The following is a 27,816-nucleotide window of genomic DNA, read 5'->3' as shown; positions in this document are numbered from 1 at the left end:
ATGTAGATATATTGAAGTAACGTCTCGAAGACATCAGTCAGGAAGTTAAAGCTTGCTCGCAAATGGGTCTTCCAAATGGACATTGACCCCCAAGCACAATTCCAAAGTTGTGGCAAAATGGCTTAAGGACAACAAAGTCAAGGAATTGGAGTGGCCATCACAAAGCCCTGACCTCAATCCTATAGAACATTTGTGGGCAGAACTGATAAAGCGTGTGCGAGCAAGGAGGCCTACAAACCTGACTCAGTTACACCGGCTATGTCAGGAGGAATGGGCCAAAATTCACCCAACTTATTGTGGGAGCTTGTGGAAGGCTACCTGAAACGTTTGACCCACATTAAACAATTTTAAAGGCAATGCTACCAAATACTAATTGAGTGCGTGTAAACTTCTGACTCACTGGGAATGTGATGAAAAAAATTAAAGCTGAAATAAATCATTCTCCCCACTATTATTCTGACATTTCAGATTCTTAAAATAAAGTGGTGATCCTAACTGACCCAAGACAAGGAATTTTTACTAGGATTAAATGTCAGGAATTGTGAAAAACTGAGTTTAAATGTATTTGGCTAAGGTATGTAAACTTCTGACTTCAACTGTGTGTATACACATACACACATATATATATATTAAATTACACACACACACACATTACCGTTCAAAAGTTTGAGGTCACTTAGAAATGTCCTTGTTTTTGAAAGGAAAACACTTTTGTCCATTAAAATAACATCAAATTGATCAGAAATACGGTGTAGACATTGTTAATGTTGTAAATGACTATTGTCAGATTTTTTATGGAATATCTAGAGGCCCATTATCAGCAACCATCACTCCCGTGTTTCAATGGCACACTTTTGCAAATATGTTAGCACAGCTGAAAACTGTCGTCCTGATTAAATAAGCAATAATACTGGCCTTCTTTAGACTAGTTGAGAAATTGTCAAGAAACTGAAGATCTCGTACAACGGTGTGTACTACTCCCTTCACAGAACAGCGCAAACTGTCTCTAACCAGAATAGAAAGAGGGGTGGGAGGCCCCGGTGCACAACTGAGCAAGAGGACAAGTACATTAGTTTCTAGTTTGAGAAACCGAAACAAGTCCTCAACTGGCAGCTTCATTAAATAGTACCGCAAAACACCAGTCTCAACATCAACAGTGAAGAGGCAACTCCGGGATGCTGGCCTTCTGGGCAGAGTTCCTCTGTCCAGTGTCTGTTATTTTGCTCATCTTAATCTTTTTCTTTGCAACTCTGCCTAGATGTCCAGCTACAATAGTCAGTTACAACATTAACAATGTCTACACTGTATTTCTGATCAATTTGATGCTATTTTAAATGGACAAAAAGGAAAGGAAATTTCTATGTGACCACAATACAGTCGTGGTCAAAAGTTTTGAAAATGACACAAATATTACAGTTTGCTGCTTCAGTGTCTTAAGATATTTTTGTCAGATGTTACTATGGAATACTGAAGTAAATTACAAGCAATTCATAAGTGTCAACGGCTTATTGACAATTACATGAAGTTGATGCAAAGAGTCAATATTTGCAGTTTTTGACCCTTCTTTTTCAAGACAAGCAATCCGCCCTGGCATACTGTCAATTAACTTCTGGGCCACATCCTGACTGATGGCAGCCCATTCTTGCATAATCAATGCTTGGAGTTTGTCAGAATTTGTGGGGTTTTGTTTGTCCACCCGCCTCTTGAGGATTGACCACAAGTTGTCAATGGGATTAAAGGTCTGGGGAGTTTCCTGGCACTGGACCCAAAATATCTATGTTTTGTTCCCCGAGCCACTTCGTAATCACTTTTGCCTTATGGCAAGGTGCTCCATCATGCTGGAAAAGGCATTGTTCATCACCAAACTGTTCCTGGATGGTTGGGAGAAATTGCTCTCGGAGGATGTGTTGGTACCATTCTTTAGTCATGGCTGTGTTCTTAGGCAAAATTGTGAGTGAGCCCACTCCCTTGGCTGAGAAGCAACCCCACATATGAATGGTCTCAGGATGCTTTACTTTTGACATGACACAGGACCGATGGCAGCGCTCACCTTGTTTTCTCCGGCCTTTCTTTTTTCCCGGATGCCCCAAACAATCGGAAAGGGGATTCATCAGAGAAAATGACTTTACCCCAGTCCTCAGCAGTCCAATCCCTGTACCTTTTTGCAGAATATCAGTCTGTCCCTGATGTTTTTTCTGGAGAGAAGTGGCTTCTTTGCTGCCCTTCTTGACACCAAGCCATCCTCAAAGTCTTGGCCTCACTGTGCGTGCAGATGCACTCACACCTGCCATTCGTGAGCAAGCTCAGTACTGGTGGTGTCCCGATCCTGCAGCTGAATCAACTTTAGGAGACGGTTCTGGCGCTTGCTGGACTTTCTTGGGCACCCTGAAGCCTTCTTCACAACAATTGGACCGCTCTCCTTGAAGTTCTTGATGATCCGATAAATGGTTGATTAGGGTGCAATCTTACTGGCAACAATATCCTTACTTGTGAAGCGCTTTTTGTGCAAAGCAATGATGACGGCACGTGTTTCCTTGCAGGTAACCATGATTGACAGAGGAAGAACAATGATTCCAAGCACCACCCTCCTTTTGAAGGTTCCAGTCTGTTATTCGAACTCAATCAGCATGACAGAGTGATCTCCAGCCTTGTCCTCATCAACACTCACACCTGTGTTAATGAGAGAATCACTGACTTGATGTCAGCTGGTCCTTTTGTGGCAGGGCTGAAATGCAGTGGAAATGTTGTTTTGGGTTTCAGTTAATTTGCAATTAATTGCAATTAATCTGATCACTCTTCATAACATTCTGGAGTATATGCAAATTGCCATCATACAAACTGAGGCAGCAGACTTTGAAACAGACATTCTCAACTTTTGGCCACGACTGTACACACACACAATTATAACATATTAGGAACACCTTCCTAATATTGAGTTGCACCCCCAACCCCCCCTTTGCCCTCAGAACAGACTCAATTTGTCAGGGCATGGACTCTACAAGATGTCAAAAGCGCTCCACAGGGATGCTGGCCCATGTTGACTCCGATGCTTCCCACAGTTGTGTCAAGTTGGCTGGATGTCCTTGGGTTGGTGAACCATTCTCGATACACACCGAAACTTGAGTGTGAAAAACCCAGCAGTGTTGCAGTTCTTGACACCAACTGGTGTACCTACTACCATACCACGTTCAAAGGCACTTCACTTTTTTGTCTTGCCCATTCACCCTCTGAATGACACACAATCCATGTCTCAATTGTCTCAAGGCTTAAAAATCCTTCTTTAACCCGTCTCCTCCCCTTCATCTACACTGATTGAAGTGAATTTAACAGGTCCAATCAATAAGGGAGCATAGACTGACCAGGTGAACACTCATGGAAAGAGTAGGTGTTCCTAATGTTTTGTATACTCAGTGTATATTTATAATCAATAACTTCAAAACAAACACATTTTAAATAAGCACTTCTTGGTATAAGCAATACTGTACATTTAAAATATATTTCTAAGATAAATTAATTTGACATGAATGTACGACTTTAATGTGGCAGGTAAGTGGAGTGCACCAGCATCCATTCTTCAACCATCTGAAGCATCAACAGACATACTGTATGACAGACTCAAAATGGTCCATGTCATTGGTTGACTCAATATTGTGTCCTGTTCACTCACGCTTACACAGCAATACATTAAATCTGTTTCAATATGTGTAGTGGCTTTTTTGTTTTACAACTAGATTTGGAAGAAGGATTCTTCTATTTAAATTGTGCACAAGCACCAATGCAACATTGAAGAGCAACCCTTGTGAGGAGGTAGATGGCAGATTTTTACAAGACATGATCCAGGCTAAGATATGGGACTTTCAACTAGTTGTGAAGGGTGTTTAGCTGGTTGCTTGGTCCTTACTCTTCGATGTGAGGTTGCACAAAGTGGCATCTTAGCCTGGTCCCAGATGGTCCAAGATCTCAGAAGTGCTGTCTCACGCCAGTGTGACCCTAGGAGTTGGCAAGATGGCACAAACAGTTCTGGGACCAGGCTAATTGCACCTGGGTGGCAATGGAGGTGGTTGGTGGTGTAGTGTCATGCAGGTCCATCTAGGTGATACAGGGGACAGCCAGGGTGAAGGTGCAGGCTGTTTTGGGACAAGGGCACACAATGGCAGATGGACCTCACGTTTGGTGTACCTCATGGAACATTAACTCCCGTGGGACGCGAGTCTGTGGGCCGTAGAGCGTGCCGGCCCGGCGCTCGAAGGCAGACACATTTTTCTTTACCACCTCGTCAAAAAACACAGTTGCTAACTGAGAGTGGAGCAAGGAGCGGAACTCAAACGAGATCTGTGTGGCAGGAAGGAAGGAGAGGGCAGAATGTCAGTCGGAGAAGACATACAAAAGAGAAAGAGGATAAGCAAAGGATAAGCTCTGTTAACGGATATAACTTAGACTATTCACATGCACAAGGTCTATGCACAAATAGAGAGCAAGATTAGAAGAAACTGAGAGGTTGGCAGCATGAGATAAACAAAAGGGCTGCAAGCTGGGGCTGTCATATTCACCGAAACGTCCACAGTGCAGGTGCGGGGATAACCAGGGATTCCAGGACTGAAGCGCCATATCGTCTCCAGGTGGTTAAAAAGTGTTCCATCTGTGCACACCGCCTAAAAAAATGTAATCCAATAAGAAAGGGTTACTTAGAGTAATCTATCACCAAACCACCAATGATCATCACATATCTCATCTTAATTCATGAATCCTCAATTAAGCGGGACTAAATGGGTTGCAAAAAATCTGGTAACTTTCTCAAGAATCCCAGGTTTTCAAGAAATCCTAGTTGGAAGATTCCTGAAACCAGGAGGGAATAAGCAGGAAATCTGGAAGTTACTGGGATTTTTAAACCATAATTAAACAGGAGGGACTTACTTTGACCATGTGGGGTCGCACCACGCTGATCATGGATGTGTATCGCTCTACGATGGGTGGGAATCCCACCTCTAGCTGAGCTTTGGAGTGGCCTGCCCTCTTCATGATGGTCTGGGACTTCTTACACCAGGGGACAAAGAGTTTGTAGTCATCCACGTTGGCTACCACATCATACATCTCCAGCATAGAGTACCTGAAGCAGCATAGCAAAAGGAGTTTGAAAACAACATTACATCCCTTCCACTTTGTGTTTCAAATAGGCTAAGCCCTATTTTTTCCTTTAATATGAAATCTATCTATGCATTCAAGCTCTCGTTCAAGCTTGTAACGGCAGGGTAGCCTAGTGGTTAGAGCGTTAGACTAGTAACCGGAAGGTTACATGGTACAAATCTGTCGTTCTGCCCCTGGACAGGCCGTTAACCCACTGTTCCTAGGCCGTCATTGAAAATAAGAATTTGTTCTTAACTGACTTGCCTAGTTAAATAAAGGTAAAATAAATTTTAAAAACTACATACAGAAATAGCAAGTCCTACAATATATTCTATTTCATGTATGGTAGCATCTTACCCCAGTATCCTCCGCTCGGAGTACTCCTTTCTCTTATTTGTGAACCCCATGAAGGTTCTGCTGTGGGGAACTGATGTCATTGTGTCCCAATTCTGCTGATGGCAAAGCACTCTGGGAGTCCTAGTCATTACAATACCACATGATGACAAGTGTCTGATAGGGAAGGGAGAGAAAGGATCATGTTAAAAATACTGGAGTGTAACATCTCTAACAAACACACTTTTCCAGACGGGCTTCCTGCCTTTAGAGTCAGGGCAGAAATAATATATTGCCTGCAGGGGGAAAAGGTTGCCAGTAGTGTCCTAACCTTCAATGTCTAGGACAAGCTACTATATTCTGAGAAAACACATGAATGGAACTATGTGTAATGCGACCCACTCAGTCAGGTTACGTGAGGTGGCTTGCAGAGCTGGCATGTTTTGCTATTGGGGTCTGAATGTGCTCACTACAAATAACTGTGTGACAGTCATAAAAAGTTTAATTACAGTCATAGACAAAATTACAGAGAGCACTACTGACAAAGTGAAACCAACACGAAGAAAGCCACAATATGCATATACAACAATGGTGACATTGATAGGATTGAAAAGGGCACTTTTTAGGACTTAATGCCAATTTGATGATTAATAGGAAGAACACAAGTTACTAATTGTTTATATTCTCTGAAAAAACTGAATGTTCTTCAGTGTGGACCTATTTGAACCAGATGTGTAAGTGCTTTGCTGGAACAAAAACCTGTACCAAAGGGGATTCAAAGATATGCGCATGCACAGCACTGATTGGTTAATCGTGTCACATGAAGTTATCAATTCATTAATCTCACCTGATAGTCTGTCTCATATGTTCTCTTGACCCCGCGGTGTGACATGGTGAGCGCCCAGAGCCTACAGCAATCTCCAAAAACTCACTGAATGTCCGCACACCCATCGGTATTCGCCGGGCAGTTGCTGCCATTGTATTTTGGGTTACTTTATCAGAACCTCAAGTAGAATAACGGTTCACGGAGACCGGATCTGTAGGTTTCTGTTAAACACCGACTTTAGCCTATTTCGGATTGGCTATTTGAAGCCTTTCCCAGTCCTATTTCAAGGCATCCATCAACGTCAGACACCGCGTAGATAAGCTTCAGTTCACTTATCCAAGTAGACGCAACCAAAAAGGCCGCGTTTACATAAATCGTTTATTTATTCCAAGCTCGATGTCCTGGGACGCCGAAGGTGCATAAAATGCGCGTTCAAGTTTTTCCCCATACGGCGACAACTCTTTATCTCGACCGTATCTGTTTAGTAAAGTAAACACCGGTATTGGTCAGGCTCATGGCCAGGGACACACTGTTCTAAAACAGAGCAACTGTCCTATCAGTGCATTGCTGCCACCAACTGTGTCGGAGGTATTACAATCCCAACCGCCCTGCTCCCAAAGAACATTACTGGGAGTAAGCAATTATTTCTTATATAATAAACGAGTACAATTTTAAAATGGTGAGATTATTTTGAAATGCATTTAGTATATAATTGTAATTCTCCTCAAACATTGCCAGGCTTTCACATTTTGTGGAGGGCAAAACGGGGGACGTGGAACTGCGCATGTGCGTGATAGCAGAACTAACAAACAAACATCAAGCAGAGACGGACAGCAAACACAGATCACGAACTTTCGTATTAATAACTAACTATCTACATGAGATAACTATCGTTTAATATACCTTGCAGTTCCACGCTAATGAAGGAGCTCCGTCCTGGCTGACTTTGGGAGATGGGAGTACACAATATTACAGACCAGGTGATCTAGCAAGTAGTTAGCATGCTAACTAGCTAACGTTAGATGAAAAGCCTGGCTATTTGGCTGGCTAGTTAGCTAATCAAATGTTTTGATTGCATTTTCCTGAAAGTTGCCAAGTCCCATAACGTTACTGATGCAAGTATCTGCAAGCAATGTGTCGTAGGATTGTTAGCTAAACCTCGGCGCGGCCTGATGCTGTCTGCCAACGGTTCACTTTACTTAGCTAACGTTAACTAGCTGCGATTCCTTGCTAACCACACAGTCTGACGTTCTCCTGTGCTTATCTCCAGCTTCCACTGGTCCAAGCAGTTTTTAATCGAAATGCCGATGAAATTCAACTACTATTGCACAACAAGAAAGAGGACGTCAATGCACTGGTATGTTTGTGTTGCCACAGCACTGGCTCTGGTATATTGTAGGTTGATATTGTAACGTTAGCTAGCTACTGTATCGCAACATTTCTCCAGTTATTGCAAGTAGAGGGAGGGGTGCCAGGTGGATCCTTTTCCCAATTCAAGTGATTAGGTTATTATTTTGTATTTCCCTAAAACCTAATTTATATATCTACAAACAGTAGAATGTCAACAGAAGGCCTAAAGTTTATTTTTTTTAGGCAAGTCCGTTAAGAGCAAATTCTTAGTTTCAATGAGAGCCTAGGAACAGTGGGCTAATTTCAGGGGCAGAACGACAGATTGTTACCTTGTCAGCTCGGGATTCGATCTAGTCCAACGCTCTAACCACTAGGCTAACTCCCGGCCCAGTATCTCATCAATATACTTATTTGTGGCTGCCAGTGTAAGAGGGAGATGGATTTTGCGTCTTAATGTAGATGGTTCATTTGTCTTAACTTTTCCCACAGGACCAAGAGCGCCGTACAGCACTACATGCTGCTGCCTGTTTGGGGGATGTTCATATAATGGACCTCCTCATCAATGCAGGTGATTGTGACCAAAATTGACCAACCACTGGTAGTTATGTTAACTAAACAGAACTCCCCACGCCTGACCTGCTATATTTGCAATGAAAAGGGTGTTTTGGTCTATGTACAGTTGTAGTAACAATGTGTAGTGTCTGTTCATTAGTCTGACTGAAACTTGAAAGAAATGACTCAACTGTACTTGTCAAGGCCCTATAATATTGCTCCTTGTTTTGTACACTCTCATAGGTGCAAATGTAAATGCTAAGGACCATGTGTGGTTAACTCCATTGCACAGAGCTGCTGCCTCCCGGAATGAAGTAAGCAGTGTTGATCATCTCTCTAATGTGAAGACTATAAAGCACTGTATCAATGTTTGGTACTGTTTGGGTGTTGACAATAAGTGTTTTCTCAAGCCCAGTTTGATTCCTTCTCTCTCCAGAGGGCAGTGGGGCTACTTCTGCGGCAGGGAGCAGAGGCCAATGCACGAGACAAGTTCTGGCAGACTCCACTGCATGTTGCAGCTGCCAATAGAGCCACGCGCTGTGCAGAGGCCCTGCTCCCCCAGCTGAGCAATCTGAACATGGCAGACCGCACTGGCAGAACCGCCTTGCACCACGCTGCTCAGAGCGGATACATGGAGGTGAGAGCTGGAAATACTGTGTGCTCTTGGAACAGGGCTGTTTTTACAAACCATTTCAGAGTGGAACTGTTGATCTAAGATCAGTTCTTTGAGGAGGTTTAAAGGCGGTTGGCATCCAATATGTTGCATTACCGCCACCTACTAGACTGGAGTAAAACTCCCTTATACTTTGCTTGAATTTTTTTTACAAATACTACACTACTCACAAAAAACTCCCACCCTACTCCACTATTTAAATCAATTTAGTCCTACTTCAGGCCAACTACCTGAAAGGATGGGACACCACCACTTAACACACCCTGTAACTCTTCTGATGTCAAATCTCGCACACCCCAATACCTCTCTGCAGCTGCCACCAAAACCTCTATTTTCTGCGACTTACGTTCCATCCCTGCAGTACAGTTGATAACCATTGCTATAAATGCCAAAAATCCAATCTTACTGAAACGTATATTACTTGTTTTATCCCTCTGTACTGGTTCATATCTACAATTATTTTTATACATTTTTTTTATAAACCTTTATTAGGCAAGTCAGTTAAGAACAAATTCTTATTTACAATGACAGCTTAGGAACAGTGGGTTAACTGCCTTGTTCAGGGGCAGAATGACATATTTTTTACCTTGTCAGCTCAGAGATTCGATCTAGCAACCTTACGGTTACTGACCCAACGCTCTAACCACTAGGCTACCTGCCTCCCCACTACTCACACCACTCCTCTCAGGATCCCTCCCCCTTGACCCATCTTCCTCTACTTAATTCACTGCCTCAGCATGTGACAACTTCTGCACTACTCTAACCCTGGAAACATCAACCTACCTCTCTCGCACAGGACCTTTCTGATCCCCAGCCCCATGGGCACTCCTACAATTAACACATACCACTACTTCAGAGGGGTTGGGTTAAATGCAGAAGACACATTTCAGTTGTAGGCCTTCAGTTGTACAACTGACTAGGTTGTGTACAACTGACTAGGTTGTGTACAACTGACTAGGTTGTGTACAACTGACTAGGTTGTGTACAACTGACTAGGTTGTGTACAACTGACTAGGCTGTGTACAATCAGCACGAACCCCTTGGATTGTAGCACTCAACACTGCATCCCACTTATAAAGCAGCTGCTTCATCTTCATGCTATTCTTTATCAAAAGGTACCGCAACACTTTTCCATTTCAAGTAAGCGTGCTCTTCCAACCACCATCCAACTCTAGGATCAGTTCTCCCACCTTGTTCATTATAATTTTGAAGGAAAACCTGGTTATAGATCAGCATGCCTACTCTGAGATGCTTTAGTGAATAATGAAACTCTGTTTATATGTAATTTTTCCTCTTGTCTGTCCTCAGATGGTGAAGTTGCTGCTGAATAAAGGGGCCAACTTGAGTACCAATGATAAGAGAGAGAGACAGCCTATCCACTGGGCAGCGTACTTAGGTGAGTTGGACTCTGCACTGGGAAAACTCTTAAAGTGATTTTCTTAGAGTACCGAATTATCAGAATTTCATAAAACTGGCTTGAATGGCAGGTGATAAATATTCAGTGTTTCCCAATTTTAAGTTGGGTGAACATTATGGATGTACTCCTCGCTAAGGGTGACATTAAAACAGTACTCACACTGCCTCTCCTATGTAACTTATAGGGCATCTGGAGGTGTTGAAGCTGCTAGTGTCTCGGAGTGCAGACAAGGGCTGCAAGGACAAGCAGGGCTACACCCCTCTCCATGCTGCCGCTGCCAGCGGACACATTGACATAGTCAAGTACCTACTGAGGCTCGGGGCTGAGGTGAGTGTAGAGGTCAAATTGTATTGATTTTACCAGGTTAGTCTCATTGAGATTAAACATCTATTTTACAAGATAAACCTGGCCAATATAGCAGTACACAAAGTTTCAAACATTTACAACACAAAGTACTACATAAAAAAAAAAACATCTGACACATTTGAATAGGCACATTTGTTTTGGGAGGAGAGGTTCAGCTAGTGGTCAAACCATTGACTGCCGCCAATTCATTTTCCACCAAAGATTTTACCCTGGCTTTAAAATGATTCTAGGAGAAGAGCTCCTGTAGTTTCAAGTCCTTTTGTTGCTCATTCCAAGTAGTGGAGGCAGGGTACTGGAATGCTTTTTTACCTAGCTCTGTACAGGCCTTAGGCACTGTCAACGAGATACAGATCTGTGAGCGTAGGCGATATTTGTCATTAGTCAGCTGGACAATGCACATACTTGGGAGCTGTCTCAATATGGCCTTATGGGTAAACGGATGCTCAAGATAGCCATAGGAAGTAATATTAATTGAGTTTTAGTTTGACCATTACCAGAAGAGACAGAATAGTATTCAATTTAGTTTTCTCTCTTTATGCGCATATATATATATATATATATATTTATATTTATTGACTCAAATGATGGACATGACATAGCTTTGAAAATTCCAGAAAATTATTTAAAGGTACAGTCAACTTCTGACCCACTGGAATTGTGATACAGGGAATTATAAGTGAAATAATCTGTTTGTAAACAATTGTTGGAAAAATGACTTGTGTCATGCACAAAGTAGATGTCTTAACTGACTTGCCAAAACTAAAGTTTGTTAACAAGACATTTGTGGAGTGGATGATAAACTGATTTTAATGACTCCAACCTAAGTGTATGTAAACATCCGCCTTCGTGTGTTTGTTTGTTTGTTGCTTAGCTAGCTCCTTATGTCTTGTGTGATCTTGTACTCTTTCAGCTGGATGAGCCCAATGCCTTTGGGAACACTGCTCTGCATGTGGCCTGCTACACAGGCCAAGAGGCTGTGGCCAATGAGCTGGTGAACCAAGGAGCTAACGTCAACCAGCCTAACAGGAGTGGCTATACCCCACTGCACCTGGCCGCTGTGTCCACCAACGGGGCCCTCTGCCTGGAGCTGCTGGTCAACAATGGGGCCGACGTCAACCAGCAGGTCTGTGCCCTTATTCATAAAGTGTCAATGAGTAGGAATACTGATCTCGGATTATGTCCCCACCTGTCCATGTAATCTTATTCATTATGATCTAAAATGAAAAACTGATCCTAGATCAGCAGCTCTACTCTGAGGCTAATGCAATCAGTAGCCTTAGATGTTGTTTAATGGGTGGCGATGGGAGGATTTATCTGTTCTCTGCCAGACTAGTTTGTCATATTTCTCTTCTCCCTTCGCTAGAGTAATGCAGGGAAGAGCCCCCTGCACATGGCAGCCATTCATGGACGCTTCACACGCTCTCAGATCCTCATCCAAAACGGTAACCATGACAACCCCTCTGACTGAATGACATGTTAGGATGCTTTATACAAGTCCTGTCCCACCGGGTCTCTGATTCTATGTTTCTTGTTTGTTGTTAGGTGGAGAGATTGACAGTGTGGATAAATATGGCAATACCCCCCTCCATGTTGCTGCTAAGTACGGCCATGAACTACTGATCAGTACTCTGATGACCAACGGTGCAGATACAGCCAGACAAGGGATTCATGGGATGTTCCCGCTGCACCTGGCTGTGCTTTATGGGTTTTCAGACTGTTGTCGCAAGCTACTCTCCTCAGGTTGGTACTTACATACATACACTACCGTTCAAAAGTTTGGGGTCACTTACAAAATGTCCTTGTTTTTGAAAGGAAAACACTTTTTTTTGTCCATTTAAAATAACATCAAATTGATCAGAAATACAGTGTAGACATTGTTAATGTTGTAAATGACTATTGTAGCTGGTAATGGCTGATTTAGGAATATCTACTTAGGCATGCAGAAGCCATTTTTCAGCAACCATCACTCACTCCTGTGTTCCAATGGCACGTTGTGTCAGCTAATCCCTTTTGTTTCAGAAGAAAGTCTTTGTTTCTGGCCATTTTGAGCCTGTAATCAAACCCACATATGCTGATGCTCCAGATACTCAACTAGTCTAAAGAAGGCCAGTTTTATTGCTTCTTTAATCAGAACAACATTTTTCAGCTGTGCTAACAATTGCAAAGCGGTTTTCTAATGATCAATTGGCCTTTTAAAATTATAAACTTGGATTAGCTAACACAACGTGCCATTGGAACACAGGAGTGATGGTGGCTGATAATGGGCCTCTGTAACCTTATGTAGATATTCCATTAAAAAAAACTGCAGTTTCTAGCTGCAATAGTCATTTACAACATTAACATGGTCTACATTATATTTCTGATCAATTTGATGTTATTTTAAATGGACAAAAAAGTAGATTTTCTTTCAAAAACAAGGACATTTTGAACGGTAGTGTACATTATATCTGTATTTGATGGATCACTCCTGGTTGCCTCTTCCTCTCCCCTCAGGTCAGCTGTACAGTATTGTTTCATCTATGAGTAAGGAGCACGTACTATCAGCCGGGTTTGACATAAACACTCCAGACAACTTTGGAAGGACCTGTCTACATGCTGCTGCTTCTGGAGGGTAAGACACATAATCACACTCCAAAACTGGACCCATTCTGAACTATTGGATAATATACCCAAATGAGTCTGTCATTCTCATCATCTTATTACTCACTTCTCTGCTGCTGACAGAAACGTTGAATGTCTCAACTTGCTCTTAAGCAGTGGTACTGACTTGAATCAGAGGGACCAATCGGGAAGGTGAGTTTTTGCCACTGATTATTTTCTTTGTCTGTGTTTGTACTCATGCTGGTGTGAGTACGAGATAGTAATGTTAAATGGAATAGTCAGTAATTTGAGATCGCCTGGGTACTGTAAAAGCTCTTTGTGAACAACTAATGTAAAAAGTACTTTATGAATACATTTGATTGATGCACTGATTATTAGTTGGGCCTTCTCTTGGTCTCTCAGGACTCCGTTGCACTATGCAGCTGCTAATGGGAGGTACCAATGCACTGTGACCCTAGTGAGTGCTGGCGCTGAGGTCAATGAGCCAGACCGTACAGGCTGCACTCCCCTGCACTACTCTGCTGCCTCCCAGGCCTTCTGCAGGTAGGAACTCGCACTCCATCGACAAATACACCAAGACGCTTTCAGGAAACATAGCTGTGTTGAATTTGTGAATAAACGTGTTCATTCTGCACTTCCAGAATGGACCGACATTTCCCTGGGACTCTTCAGAGCGAGGAGGATGGAGATAAGGAGTCCTATTTGTTAGTTTACTGTCTGCAACCATTATTTTGTATCTTTTTAAAATGTGTATAATTTTCTACTGATTTAAAGATCCGCTTAAAGAACTCAAAATATGTTGTTTATTTCATGACCCCTACTTGACTGGGGCTTTTGTCTGTTTTTGTTACTAGTTGCTTGGAGCATCTGTTGGACAATGGTGCCGACCCATCCCTGGTCAACTCTAAAGGTTACAGTGCTGTTCATTATGCTGCTTCCCACGGCAACAAGCAGAACCTGGAACTGGTAAGTCCTTCTGTTTGTGTTCAGTAACTTGTATAGCTCCAGCCATTTAGGTAAATTGTTTTTCATCATGACTTTGCTGTATCTGTGGATAGTATTACATCGTGACTCTTGTCCCTTTAGCTCCTGGAAATGTCCTTTAATGCCCTAGGAGACATTGAGAGCAGTATTCCAGTGAGTCCGTTGCATTTAGCTGTAAGTGTGCTTTTCATTCCTAAAATCCTCTCTGTTACTTTGTAGCTTGAGACTGAGTGTGTGGAGAAGATGCCATGTTCATATAGAGCAGCCAAAACATGACCGCTTCCTGTCGTATCCCATCTCCTCTCCCCCTCAGGCTGATAATGGCCACTGGCAGGCTCTGAGTGTGCTGACAGAGACTGCTGCCTACGTAGATGTGCAAGATGCCTCGGGCCGCTCTGTGCTCTACTTGGCTTCCCAGAGAGGTTACGCCCGCTGTGTAGAGGTCCTGCTAGCCCAGGGGGCCTCCTGCCTCCTCAACGAGAACAGACACACGTGGACCCCTCTACATGTCGCAGGTACGGTCCCCCCCTCAGAACCAGATGTGGGTTGAAATGAGTTAAAGTTTATTTGCCATGTGTAATGAATACATGCAAGTATGTTTCCCTGTATATTGTTCGATATTAGCAAGTATGGAATAGCTTAGAAACAAAGCAGTCAGGGTTGAATGTGTGATTGAATATTTGTTTCATATCAGCTGCCAACGGCCACACGGAATGTCTCCACATGCTGGTGGAAAGCGGGGAGGAGGCAGACCTTACCAACGTCACAGACACACAGGGACAGTGAGTGGTCTCTCTTTCTTGCTACCTGGCAGGGAACTTTGTTTTTGTAATGTAAACGTGTTGTTATTTACTTTTAATAACTCCATATAGATACAGTGTTAGCAATACAGTTTAGGCTGTTCATGGAAGATTTACAGAATCGCACATCCTGTCTGCTAGAATGCATTGTTGTTGACGTTGTAATATAAATGACTGTGTGTGTGGTCTCCCTGTCTTCCTCCTCAGGACCCCTCTGATGCTGGCCGTGCTAGGTGGCCATACAGACTGTGTCCACCTGCTGTTGGAGAAGGGGGCCTGGCCTGACGCCAAGGACAAGGGGGGCAGCACAGCCTTGCACAGAGGGGTGAGCTACACGCCTAGAGGCTTTTCACATTACTCAGCTGAGAAAAAGTTCATTCTTCAGCTACACCTAGCCTGTCTGGTTGTTGTGTGGTACAGAGGAACACTGCAACATTAGTTTGAAATAATTATTAAAGCACTGTAAAAGTTAGAAATATAGCTGTGTAACTCTTTGGAACCTGTCCCATAGGCGGTGGTGGGCCGTGAGGACTGTGTGACAGCCCTGCTGGATCACGAGGCATCTGCCCTGTGTCGGGACGGCCAGGGTCGTACCCCCCTGCATTACGCTGCCTCCCACCGCTACACTGACATCCTGGCCAGTCTGCTGCGTGCCGCCACACGCGCCGATCCTCTCGACTCCCTCTTGGACCACGAAGAGTACACGCCGTCACACTGGGCCGCCTACCAAGGTCTGTGTGGTTATTGGTTACATCCCAAAACACCCTCTTTCAAGAAGGGTGTATATTAAATGTATAAATGAAATGTGGGGGGAAAACAGTTTGTTTTGTAGTGTCTTTGTTATTCAAATGAACACACTTTTTTTGCTCCTATCAGGGCATGAAGGCTGTTTGGAGGTTTTACTTGAACACAAAACATGTAGTAGCCAGGAGGGAAACCGCTTTACCCCATTGCACTGTGCTCTGTGAGTATTCTCTAATCAATGTTTTAAACATGATAATACATTATTACAACAATGTGTTTGGGAAAGGATCAGTAATGATGGGTTCTATAAACGGGTTGGTTGTTTAGCAACAAAACTGACAGTTTCTAAACTACAGTTGACAACGTGAACTATATTTAGTCTCCAAATGTTTATTGAAAACATAAATACATTTGCACAATGAGCACTTGTCTCAAATACATCGTTACAATTGTTGGTTAGCTAGCTAGCTAATTTTAGCCATATTAGCATAAACATCAGTCAAAACACCTCAAAACAAGACATGGTATCAATAATGATGAAACAAGCCACCAATGATTCCCCATAGGGCAGCTTCTTGTCATTGTTGCTAGCTATCTGAACTTTCAGAATCGTAACAACGCACGCCTTCCGGCCACATTGACGCGCACATCTTTTTTGTGACGTTATCAGTCTATGTGGTGATCTTTTGATGTTTTGATGGTGTGTGATGCTGCAGAATGAATGGCCGCAGTGGAGCTGCAGAGATGCTGTTGGAATCTGCTGGTGTACAGATGGTTAACACCAGGGATACTAAAGGAAGGTAAGTCAATTGAGGGCAAGGTGTCATTACCTTACTAGATGTTTACCTGGGTATCTTCTGTTTCATTGGTATGTCTTCTGAGCTGTACCTCTGCGCTCAGTGTGGACTCCAGATTTGATCTCCTGTTTCGTTGTCATGCGAGACTGAGCTCACCAAGGTCAGGCTGCCTCTCTTTGCCTGTAGGACCCCGCTTCATGCCGCAGCGTGCGCCGAGGACGTGTCGGGGCTGCAGCTGGTCCTACGCCACGGCGCTGAGATCAACGCCGTGGACCACACCGGACGCTCTGCTCTCATGGTTGCTGCTGACAACGGACAGAGTGGCACCGTGGGTAAGTCTACGGAACACATTTTCGTTGATGTTTTGATAAAGGATAGAGTTTAGCAGATTCTCTCTCATCAGCCTCTGAAGAAGAATGAACTACCACTTGATTGGAGTGAATTCATTATGTGTTGGGTAGATCTGTAAAGAGGAATCCTGTGTCATTTATCTCTTGATTCTCCCCTGGTGTCCCCAGCCATCCTCCTGCAACGGGCCAAGGCTGACCTGACACTGCTGGACGACAATGGAAACACTGCCCTGCATCTGGCCTGCAGCAAGGTAAGCAGCCCTCACAATATCATCAGAGCTCAGAAAGAAATGGAGCATAATAACATAGCATTCAAGCTTTCAGCACCTCTCTGATGAACGGAGTGCATGTATTGATGATGGTTGATGTAAGCATGTTTCTGTATTTGTCTTGCAGGCTCATGAGATGTGTGCCCTGCTGATTCTGGGGGAGATCCATAACGCTACCCTCGTCAATGCAACCAACGCTGCACTGCAAATGCCCCTGCATCTAGCAGCACGCAACGGTATGGCCACCGTGGTCCAGGCACTGCTGAGTCGAGGAGCCACAGTGCTGGCAGTGGATGAGGAGGGTAAGGAGAGACACTATTCCATCTTTCTCAAAACCTTGTCTTCATTTTAACATAATGCTATGGGCTTTCTAATTGATTTCTGATTGTTACTTACTTAGGCCTTTTTCTCCTCCTCGAGCATAGGCCATAGACAACAGCTTTCTAGTGTATCTGGTCTGATGGTGTTTTTGTTGTTGACCAGGCCACACTCCAGCCCTGGCCTGCGCCCCCAACAAGGACGTGGCTGACTGCCTGGCTCTGATCCTCTCTACCATGAAACCTTTCCCACCTCTGGACCCTTCCTCGTGCTCCTGCTCCTCTTCCTCCTGCCCCTGCACCTCCATCTCTGTCTCCTCCATCTCTGTCTCCTCCTCCATCTCCCCCGGTCTCAACCTACTGAAGCACTGCGGCATCACCGCAGCCTGCACACCCCTGCCCAACGGAAGCCTTCACCATCACCACGGCTAAATCAAAGACCACCATGGCGCCGCCATCGGCCTGGACGGGTGCCTTTCTGAGTGAGGTCATCCTACACCTACAATCTGACACCACTACAACCACCACCACAGGGTGACTCCCTTGAGTACACCCACCTACACGCCTGTGCGTATGTGTGCGCGTATGGTCTTCTCCTGAAGTGCAGTCAAATCTATATGCAAATAGAGCCCACAGCATCTATCTCAGCTCTGTAGTAGTTAGTGCTTAACACAGAGAGACTGATCTCTCTTTCTGTAATGTCACTGGAATACTGCTGTTTGTCCCTAAATGGTTGCTAATAACCAACCACAAAAATCATCTAAATAATCAATCCCTTTAAAATATGTCCCGCAAATAGGTACTTGTCAGCACAGAAAAATGACTGACAGCTTAAAGGACTTTTTCTTCTCCTTTTTGTGTTTGTTTGTAGTCTCTTGTTTAGTCACTTCTCATTATCATTCAGTATTTAATATTATATCAGAAACTAGGACTAGTAGTGGTGGCCTTGAATAGGAATGCACAGCCTTCCCCAAAGGAGAATGATCAAACGGGTTAAAGTAGGGTAGAGGACTTGATGAAGGAACCATACAGAAGAAAGTCCTGCCCAAGAGTGCAATGCTAAAATATATCTATTCTGATTTTTTTTTTTAATGATTATTATATGTACCTTGTGTAGTAGCCTATATTTAAACTTTTAGCCTAAAATAGTTTGTCAATTTCATAGAGCTGCTAAAGTTTGAAAAATGTATATGTAAGCATGTCTCCTTGCAAAGGAGTACAGTGCTCGGGTTGGGATTTTAGCATCAATTTATTCTCAATGCTGAAGTATTGTCTACAACACAGTTTTGTGTTTACTAAGCTAGAATGTGGTTCAAAGCATATCAGTTATGACCAAAGGTGATCATCACTACTATGGCAAAACAAAAATATTTATTTGAGATGTACTGTATAGAGAAAGACGATAGATCGATCTTGAGATACCTCGATAAATAATTTTGCAGCTGCTGAACGATTAGACAGGGAGAGTAGTAGCAATGAGGCCTTGGTTATTTAGTTTGCCTTTGGGAGCGGGCTCGCCCCATTGCACCTCAGTGAAGCCTCTTGTATTGTGAGCACTTTCTCTTGTATTCTGAGATTACTGCTCAGTCATTTTACCAGCCATTTCAATTGATTTCTCTTTTTTTTTTTTTTTCATTCTCTAAAGACTTTGGTACATTGAATGGGATTATTTCCCCAAATTTGGCCTTGGTCAATCTGAAATTGAATTTATACTGAACAAAAATATAAATGCAACATGCAACAATTGTTCATATAGGTCATATAAATTCATATTTTACAGTTCATATAAGGAAATCCGTCAATTTAAATCAATTCATTAGGCCCCGATCTGTGGATTTCGTGACTGGGTGTACAGATCCAGAGCATCCCAAACATGTTCAATGGGTGACATGTCTAGTGAGTATGCAGGTCATGGAAGAACTGGGACATTTTGCAGCTTCCAGGAATTGCATACAGATTCTTGAGATATGGCACCCCGATGGGCCTCAGGATCTCGTCACGCTGTCTCTGTGTATTCAAATTGCCATTGATAAAATACAAACGTGTTCGTTGTCCGTAGCTTATGCCTGCCATACCATAACCCCACCACCACCATGGGGCACTTTGTTCACAACGTTGACATCAACGTGTGGTCTCAGACGATACCGCAGGTAAAGAACCCAAATGTGGAGGTGCTAGGCTGAGATGGTTACATGTGGTCTGTAGTTGTGAGGCCGCTTGGACATATTGCCAAATTCTCTAAAACGATGTTGGTGGCTTATGGTAGAGAAGTTAATATTAAATTCTCTGGCAACAGCTCATGGACATTCTTGCAGTCAGCATGCCAATTGCACAGTCCCTGAAAAAACATCTGTGGCATTGTGTTGTGTGACACAACTGCACATTTTCATGGCCTTTTATTGTCCCCAGCACAAGGTGCACATGTGTAATGATCATGCTGTTTAATCAGCTTCTTGATATGCCACACCGGTCCAATGGATGCATTATGTTAGCAAAGAATAAATGCTCACTAACAGGGATGTAAACAAATTTGTGCCCAAGAATTGAGGAATACTTTTTGTGCGATTGGAACATTTTGGGGATCTCATTTTTCTGCTCATGAAACATGGGACCAACACTTTACATGTTGCGTTTAATATTTTTGTTCGGTGTTCTTCAGAAATTAAGAGATGGAGCAATACCACTGTTCCTCTCAACGCTTGTATCTTGACTAGTACAATGGTCAGTCCTGGTATGAGATTGAAATGCTCTTTCGTTTTTGTATAATATAAGCAATATTTACTTTCTGGCATTTGAACGTTATTGAAAAGACAATCATAGTCTCAAGGGCTTTTGTTTCCTTGGTAATCTTGTTTGATGTTCACTTTATTTTAGTTCTGACACTAGGCCTAGCTACATGGACATGATCTGTTCTAGACTAAAGGCTGTAGTCGCTGTGTCAAGGCATTTTTCTGTGCCAAGAAAACATTTAAATTGATTGCCACCATGGTATCTCATTTAGAACCATATGACATCTTGGCAGGATGGCAAAATAAGACCAACCCTAGGATCTCACCCACTTAATTAGACCTGTGAATCTGGTAAGAAGAGGATTCCTTGGTTGGGCTTGATTGGTCATGTCTCCGGATAGAAGTCATGACTTACTAGAGATAATTGAAAGCCCGGTAGGTTGGCAGGGTTACTGTAGGAATGAACTGAAAAAACAAATGTTACACTCATATGGGCAGTAGTAGTACTTGTGTTTTTAGTAAAGCCAAAAAGTGTAATTCCTTTTTGCTACGTGGTATTCCTTTTGTTACACGTGTATCTTGTCTGGTGGTACTACATTGTAGATTGTATCAGACCACTGGAGCTCATTGCTCAACTTAATTTAAATATTTTTTACACTACCATTTCTATTGCATCATCAGTGGACAGCTACATTTCAGATTCCGGACTAATTTACATATTTATTTAATTCTTCACCATAACATCTCTTGATGATGGCTAAATGACATGCCTTAGTTCTTTCTGGATGATAAAGATGAGGACCTAATCTAATGGACGAACAAGTCATGTGGTGCCCAACAGTCGGTGTTCTCTGTGTTGTCTGGGGTAGAGGAGGAACAAAGGGAGTGTTTAGTCTTTGGTGTCATGTGTAAACAGTTAATCGTCTCAGGCTGTGTGGAGCCAGTAAGCATATCACATGGATTGATAACATGCAAGTCATATTGACATTTTGTGATATGCATACAGTTCTATAGTTATTCATTCAACCCTGATCCAAGGCACTTATTGAGGTAGTTATGCACTTTAACACGTTCAGTGTCTTCGTGTGCATTATCACTCTGAATAGTGCATATGTGTTGTAGCTACATGAGCAAGTCTGCTTTGTCGGAGAGAAGAGGTGCAAAACAGGTCATGGCAAAGATTGCAAGGTATGTATGTACTGTTGCTTCATTGACAGATTTAACTTCAAAACTCTCAGGGTCTAAAATGGTCACACATGGTCCAAAATCCAGTTATCACAATGTGGTTTGTTCGATGCCAGTCCAGGGTATGTTACTAGTCCTTCTGGTTAGTCCAGTGATTTAGTTAGGCTTGTTTTCACCATGCTTGCATCCTCCTCCCATGACTCCACATTGAGCAACATCTGTATGTTGTATAACAGACACTGATTACATCAATAATCCAACAGCAGGTGTGTCTGGCTAGCAGGTCATAAATAGTTTTCTTCTTGCAATGCCCTTGTCCAGCAGGTGGCACCAGTTCTCCTGCATATATCCCATCTGGACCTCTATCCATATATATGTGTTCCATTGCTTGACAGAGAACTCATTATAAAGGAGCTTGAGATCATTCTTCTGACTTTAAAGATACAATTAAATGGGACATTTCTCATTTGTAGCAATAAAGTGCTTGTGAACAATGTGTGCAGCACAAATATTGCACTGCCTTCTCCTGTATTTAAGCTAATCCAACAAAGCATTTTAGTAATTTATCAGATGCTCTTATCCAGAGCGACTTACAATTGACATGTATGCCAATTGAAGATTTGCGTGAGTTATTGTGCAAATCTTAGGTCACAGTTACGGCCTTATTTGCCAAAGTACATTGGATTAAAAAACAAAAATTAAAAAGATAAATTCCGAGAACATGGAATGTACACACTGACTCCAAATATGACCCATGACTTCACTGGCAAATGTGAATATGGGGTCAAATTGGAACAATTATTTTCTCCTGACCTTTTGAACTACTGCTCTGGCATTCATGAAATTATACAAGTAGCAGCATGAAATAACTGTCATGTAAGTTTAGTCTTCCTGTTATGGGTCCTGTCTCTTGAATGTGATCGGGCTATACCTATAGGTGTGTGTTTGTCATGCATTGACAATGGAAACAGCAGGTTGGAGGGTTTGAACATTAATCTCTGTTAATACCATTGAGATAGCCTTACAATATATTTTGAACAGAAAATTATACTACGCTGTAGTTGCTTAAATTTTTTTGCATTAATTGATAGCCTGTTTTTTTTAAAGGAAAATACTCCTAGCTACATTCATTTAGTGCCATAGAAACCTTTATTTGCCTTCAAGCATAATAGTCATATTTGGTCAGTAACTCATTTCTTTGTTGTGTTTGGGACTCATTTACCCAGATAGCCATGGTTAGAAAGTAAAATTAAAATAAAAATGGTATTAAGCTCTGATTTGAAACATTGCTGTCAGAGATACAGGTCCTAATGTCAGTGGTGACTAATGGTTTGCATTACTACTTAGTACTGATCGTAGGGTGGAAACTAGGAAGAGGAAAGCAATCAGAACAGACATGGTAGTCTGGAAAAAAGAATGGATGCAAGGTTTGTTAAAGTATTTATAATTGGACAGACTTTGTAAGGACAAATATAATGTAACAAGTCGGCAATGATCAAAATGTATGTTTATTTCTTTGTAAGAGCTGGTTTTGTAATTATTATAGGAACAGTTTTTAATGTTGGCAGATGTGTGGTTAACAGGGAATAGATTTACCTCGATGGATGCCCCTATTCTTACTTGAAGTATCTTTCATAGAAGGCAAATGTAAAATTTTCATTCACAGCCAAGCCTTAACTTTAAAGCAAAGGAACCAATATCTTGCAGTACCTACTAAGTTATGACACGTGACCCCTCTGGAGTTCCATTTCTCAGTGGAACTGATCAAATCTCTGCTGATTTTGCTATTATGGTGTGCATCCCAAATGGTACCGTATTCTCTACATAGTGTACAACCTTTGACCAAAGTTGGTCCTTGGTCAAAAGCAGTACACTGTTTAGAGAATAGGGTGCCATTTTGGATGAGCACACACATATCCTTGGGTGTCTTGAAGCACACATCCAATGTTGATGGCGAACAACTCAAGGTTTCCCTGAGATTGTTTGGGGATTTTGCCATATTTGCTACATTGAGTGAAAAACATTAATTGGATTTTACTTATTACCGGTCTAGTTCAGTTTGACTATAATCTCCAAAACCAAAAAACACTTAATTTAAGTACCAGTTGGAGAGAAGAGAAAGGGCAAAAAGTCTACCTTGTTATAAATGCAAACAGTTGTCAATTTGATTCTAAAGATTTAAGTTCTGGTACGTGAAGGGCAGAAATGTGTAATTCAATGAAGGTCATGAGGAAAAATAGTGTATAAATCTATAGGGTGGTGGTGGGGGGGGGGAGTACTATGCAGTAATTATTTACCCCCTCAAGTTGGTGAATGTGGGTTAGTAAATATGGGAGGATTTTTCTAGCTTTCCCCCTGCTTGTGGTCTCATTTTTTCCCTTCATCCTTGCTTGGTATTTTGTTCTCCATCAGTTGGACCTGTGTGATAACCAGCACAGAGGTGGCATGGTGCCTTTTCATGTGTTTCTAAATGAATGTTGTAGCTACGGCATGGTCTTCCATTTATACCTTCCGGAAGTCTTATGAATTCCATGTAAAATAAGAGCACATCTCTCTGAAAAGAACACTCAACCTTTGTGATGTTTGCTAAAATAAGCAACTGTTGTTTATGTTCTTGGCCTATTCCGTGTGCATGCTATGGATCTCTGCGCGTGGGTCCTGTCATATGGTGAATCCGAGTGTACCATCATACCTGATGTTGAACACCAATATTGGAGTCTTTTTTTTTTTTTTTGAAAGCACAAACCCAAACATGGAACCATATTTTTTGACGATACCTCCAAGCAAAGATGTGTCTCGCAATGCTGTGGCGGTTAGAGCCAAGAAGAGTTTGAACGAGGGGGTCACAAAGAGAAGGAAAGCATGGGATTGGATAATCATTACCAGTAACTGTAGTCTGAGCATATCAATTTAGATGTATTTATACTTAGATGTGCTAACTGTACAGAATAGTTCAGGTTGTGAAGTCATATTAGGGTACATAACAGTAATAATGATAATGTTTTGGTCGTAATCGTGTGGTGTTTTTGCATTATTAAAAGTAGTGGTTCCTCAGTAGCGGTGTGCAGTGTTAAGCATGTGATCATTCTGTTGAAGTGGTCTAATATAACATGCGTCGTATTCTAGTAGCATTAGGGCGTGATGAATCATCCTCGCTTTTTAAGCTGACCTCCCTTTTGAAGTGGATGAAAAAGACGAGTGCAATAAACTTCTTATTTATCATTTGCTTCCTCAAGGAAAAAAATTAAGTAACTTTCTGTAGATGGTTAATGCAGTGGGATTGTAAACTCTCCTTGCTGCTTCGCATCCAGAGAAGTGGCACTAGGATGTGAAGAACTCCATTCTTAGAACTGTGATATTCAAGTATCAAAGCTGCTTTCTCATAAGGGGGACCATGCACAAGATAATTTGACTGATACATTGACTGTGTGTATTGTGTTAGAGGCATTTTTGGGATTCAATCTCCTTGAATGTGAATATTTTGATTGCATGTCAAGGTGTGTATGTATGCATCTTCCTCCGTATCAAATGAAATATTGTCTGGCCGTAAATTAAGTGTATTAAAGGAATTATGAAATGCCTTGTTTTCAGAAGAAACATTAAGGGAGACCTCCCATTCATTCCCCCTCACTAAACATGTGTTACGTTAAGCTTTCTGCAGCTGTTCTGATCATGTATGTTTTATTAGTATCAATAATGGAGGTGTGTTGAAATGGTGACCCATGGGTTACATTAACAAAACTACGTAAGAATTATTACACATTACAAGCAACTACTTAAAAGAAACACTTGTGTGTTGCACATGTATGTTTTTGTTACTTTGGGCAAGTAACCAAGCCTGTCTAAATCAGACATATAGATGACAATGGAAATGAAAGGTAGGGAATGAAAGGTGTAGCATGAGAACAGCCTAGTGCTTAGGGTATAATGTGTTGACATTGTTGGAAGCCCTGTGATATTAGTTGTAGAATAACATTCCCCTTGAAACTACCTTTTTAACCAGCAGGGGAAGGAAGTGTTCTTAAACATTGTTTGCCACTATTGGCAGTAATTTGCTGTAAAAGCACATAGACGTACTCTTAGAATAAGCACAGGATCAATGCCAATTGCCCATTTATTAGCTTAGAGTGTAGCCTCCTATTGGGAATTGCCTTGAGATGCGCGGTCACCCACAATGAAGTCTGGGGCCAGATATTATCATTGGACTCCGTAAGGGACCACAATGGTAATTCAGTCTTTTTGATACCATCCGTTGGAGGTACACTATGGTAATGTGCTCTGAGCAATACAGAATAATGGATGCATTCATTGGCATATCCTGTGACTTGTTGGTCCCTTTGTTGATTTCTTAGTTTATTCTGCAGCACCTTAACTGAATGTGAACTGATGAAGACCGACTACGGGTTAGTTGTCCGTTTCACTCCGTGGCTTATGTATTGTAAATACTATGGACCCCATACCAGGAAAGGAGGAGTCTAAATCAGGGCACATCAATAGTTACAATGAAATGATTTTTCAATGTACCCTAAAAAAAAATTGGTTTGTCAGCTAAACATTCCAAAAGTTTTGCAAGCTTTGCTGTTGGGTAACAGAACAGTCTAAACTGCTTTGCTGTTGGGTAACAGAACAGTCTAAACTGCTTTGCTGTTGGGTAACAGAACAGTCTGAACTGCTTTGCTGTTGGGTAACAGAACAGTCTAAACTGCTTTGCTGTTGGGTAACAGAACAGTCTAAACTGCTTTGCTGTTGGGTAACAGAACAGTCTAAACTGCTTTGCTGTTGAATAGTAGTAACTGACATCTGGCATAGGCCTAGTCTACATGCTGTGTGTTTGTCAGAGAAAGGAAAGATTCCCTATTTAACTCTAACCTCATTTACAAACCTGCAAATACTATTCTACTGTGAGTAGAAAATGCCATCACCAGCATGTGCTGTAGACCTGTGATGACAATGGCAACAGGACCAATGACGTAGCGCGATTTCAACATTTGAGTTAACATGAATAGTCAACGCCTCTCACTTTCTTAATTCTGTAAGGCTGATGCATATAAATGGTATTATCCATGTAAATACACATGTTTGTCTTCTTCAATAGTAGCATTTTTCCTACCTCCCATACATTGCAGCTAGAGTTAATCTGCACCTGTTTTGACAAACATATATACACAATAGCCTATGGGAACTGAGAATTTTACCATGAAAAATAATTCAACTTGATGAAGTGTGCTTGATTGTATGTATAATTGTGTGTTCATGAGATTTATGATACACATTTCTACAACAAAATACCACTGGGATGTGAAGCCAGACTGATGTCTTTTTAAAACCTAATTTCTCCATTCTTCTGCTTTCATGTTATGCTCTAGTCTCTTAACGTTTACAGCTTCCTGGAATATGTGAATTTTGGTTGGGTTAGTTATTGCATATGTACGTATAGCTGGTTTTGGTACTATCATATTTTTAACAGTGGAGACCGGTTATATGCATTATTATATTCTGTACGAGGTTGAATTTTGTTCCCCTCAAGCCGTATGCCTTCAGAAACACTAATCCACTCAACTTGCTAAGTGTTTGCCTTCCCACTGTCATTGTGCATCAGCTTTAAAGCTAGAATCCTTAATTGAAACAAAAGCGGATACCCCACCTCTTTGGTAAAAAGCTGACGGCTGGGCCTGGAGAAATGGAACCACTCAAATTCATGGACAGAGCTATGGATGCAAGGACTGACCACCCATGATATAAAATATAGTTAACCATGTTGAGGCTATACAGTGTTTGTTTACCAACATTGCAAAACGAATAAAACATGTATATTTGGGGTTTTAAATGGGGTATGATCATTGAACTTAGTTTGAGTCAAATTATATTCTTCAATAATAAATGGCCATAACATTAATTTAAGTCCAAAAATGAATGTAGGAACTAAAGATTCTAGCTTTAATTCCATGGCAATAGAGGACAGGGTGAGAGGTCTGGTTTCTGACCAGACAGACACTCACCCTGCCCCTCATTCCCACACAAGGAGAGGAACACCCCCTCACTCCCCACCCACTGTCCCTCCAAAACCTCAAGCCATTTCTTTAGTTGACAACAATGCAATTGATCCCAAAAGCACTTTGCCTTGTATTTCCATTGTGTGAACTATGTAAATTGTAATTTGTTACAAAATGTTACGGATGTGTGTAAGATCATTCATTCACAATTTCGGACTAATCTGCATCAATCTTTGACGTTAAAATAATAAAATGATTTAAACATTGAACCTAAATCTATTTTATACAATGTTTGCTGCAGCCAATTGGTCTTGTCATTCAGTATTGTGGCTTAGGGTTGGTTGTGTTTTAAATAAAGTGCTATTGATAAATAGTCACTGCATCATGTGTTATGATTTGATTCCTA

General features: G+C 41.9%; 2 protein-coding genes across 2 annotated transcripts; one reads left to right on the top strand and one right to left on the bottom strand.

The window, feature by feature from the left end:
- Window positions 1-3,514: 3,514 nt before the first annotated feature.
- Window positions 3,515-6,439, bottom strand: LOC110532555 (coenzyme Q-binding protein COQ10 homolog A, mitochondrial). Its single transcript, XM_021616544.2, has 5 exons — window positions 6,305-6,439; window positions 5,482-5,634; window positions 4,915-5,107; window positions 4,551-4,652; window positions 3,515-4,332 (listed from the first exon to the last, which is right to left on the bottom strand). The coding sequence occupies exons 1-5, from the start codon at window positions 6,433-6,435 to the stop codon at window positions 4,165-4,167; spliced, it is 747 nt and encodes a 248-aa protein (XP_021472219.2). The 5' UTR covers window positions 6,436-6,439; the 3' UTR covers window positions 3,515-4,164.
- A 622-nt stretch (window positions 6,440-7,061) lies between these two features.
- On the top strand, window positions 7,062-27,780 carry ankrd52a (ankyrin repeat domain 52a). The gene is made up of 26 exons (XM_021616543.2): window positions 7,062-7,263; window positions 7,554-7,640; window positions 8,123-8,201; window positions 8,429-8,499; window positions 8,622-8,822; window positions 10,167-10,254; window positions 10,460-10,602; window positions 11,552-11,764; window positions 12,005-12,083; window positions 12,184-12,381; window positions 13,135-13,252; window positions 13,366-13,434; window positions 13,645-13,785; window positions 13,884-13,946; window positions 14,097-14,208; window positions 14,329-14,400; window positions 14,540-14,741; window positions 14,921-15,008; window positions 15,234-15,351; window positions 15,538-15,757; window positions 15,903-15,990; window positions 16,487-16,570; window positions 16,754-16,899; window positions 17,086-17,168; window positions 17,314-17,488; window positions 17,670-27,780. Exons 1-26 carry the CDS (start codon window positions 7,237-7,239, stop codon window positions 17,933-17,935), a joined length of 3,231 nt encoding a protein of 1,076 aa, XP_021472218.2. The 5' UTR covers window positions 7,062-7,236; the 3' UTR covers window positions 17,936-27,780.
- Window positions 27,781-27,816: the final 36 nt, after the last annotated feature.

Source organism: Oncorhynchus mykiss, chromosome 9 (assembly GCF_013265735.2).
Source record: "Oncorhynchus mykiss isolate Arlee chromosome 9, USDA_OmykA_1.1, whole genome shotgun sequence".
Taxonomy (NCBI): domain Eukaryota; kingdom Metazoa; phylum Chordata; class Actinopteri; order Salmoniformes; family Salmonidae; genus Oncorhynchus; species Oncorhynchus mykiss.
This window is presented reverse-complemented; position numbering and strand designations above follow the sequence as displayed.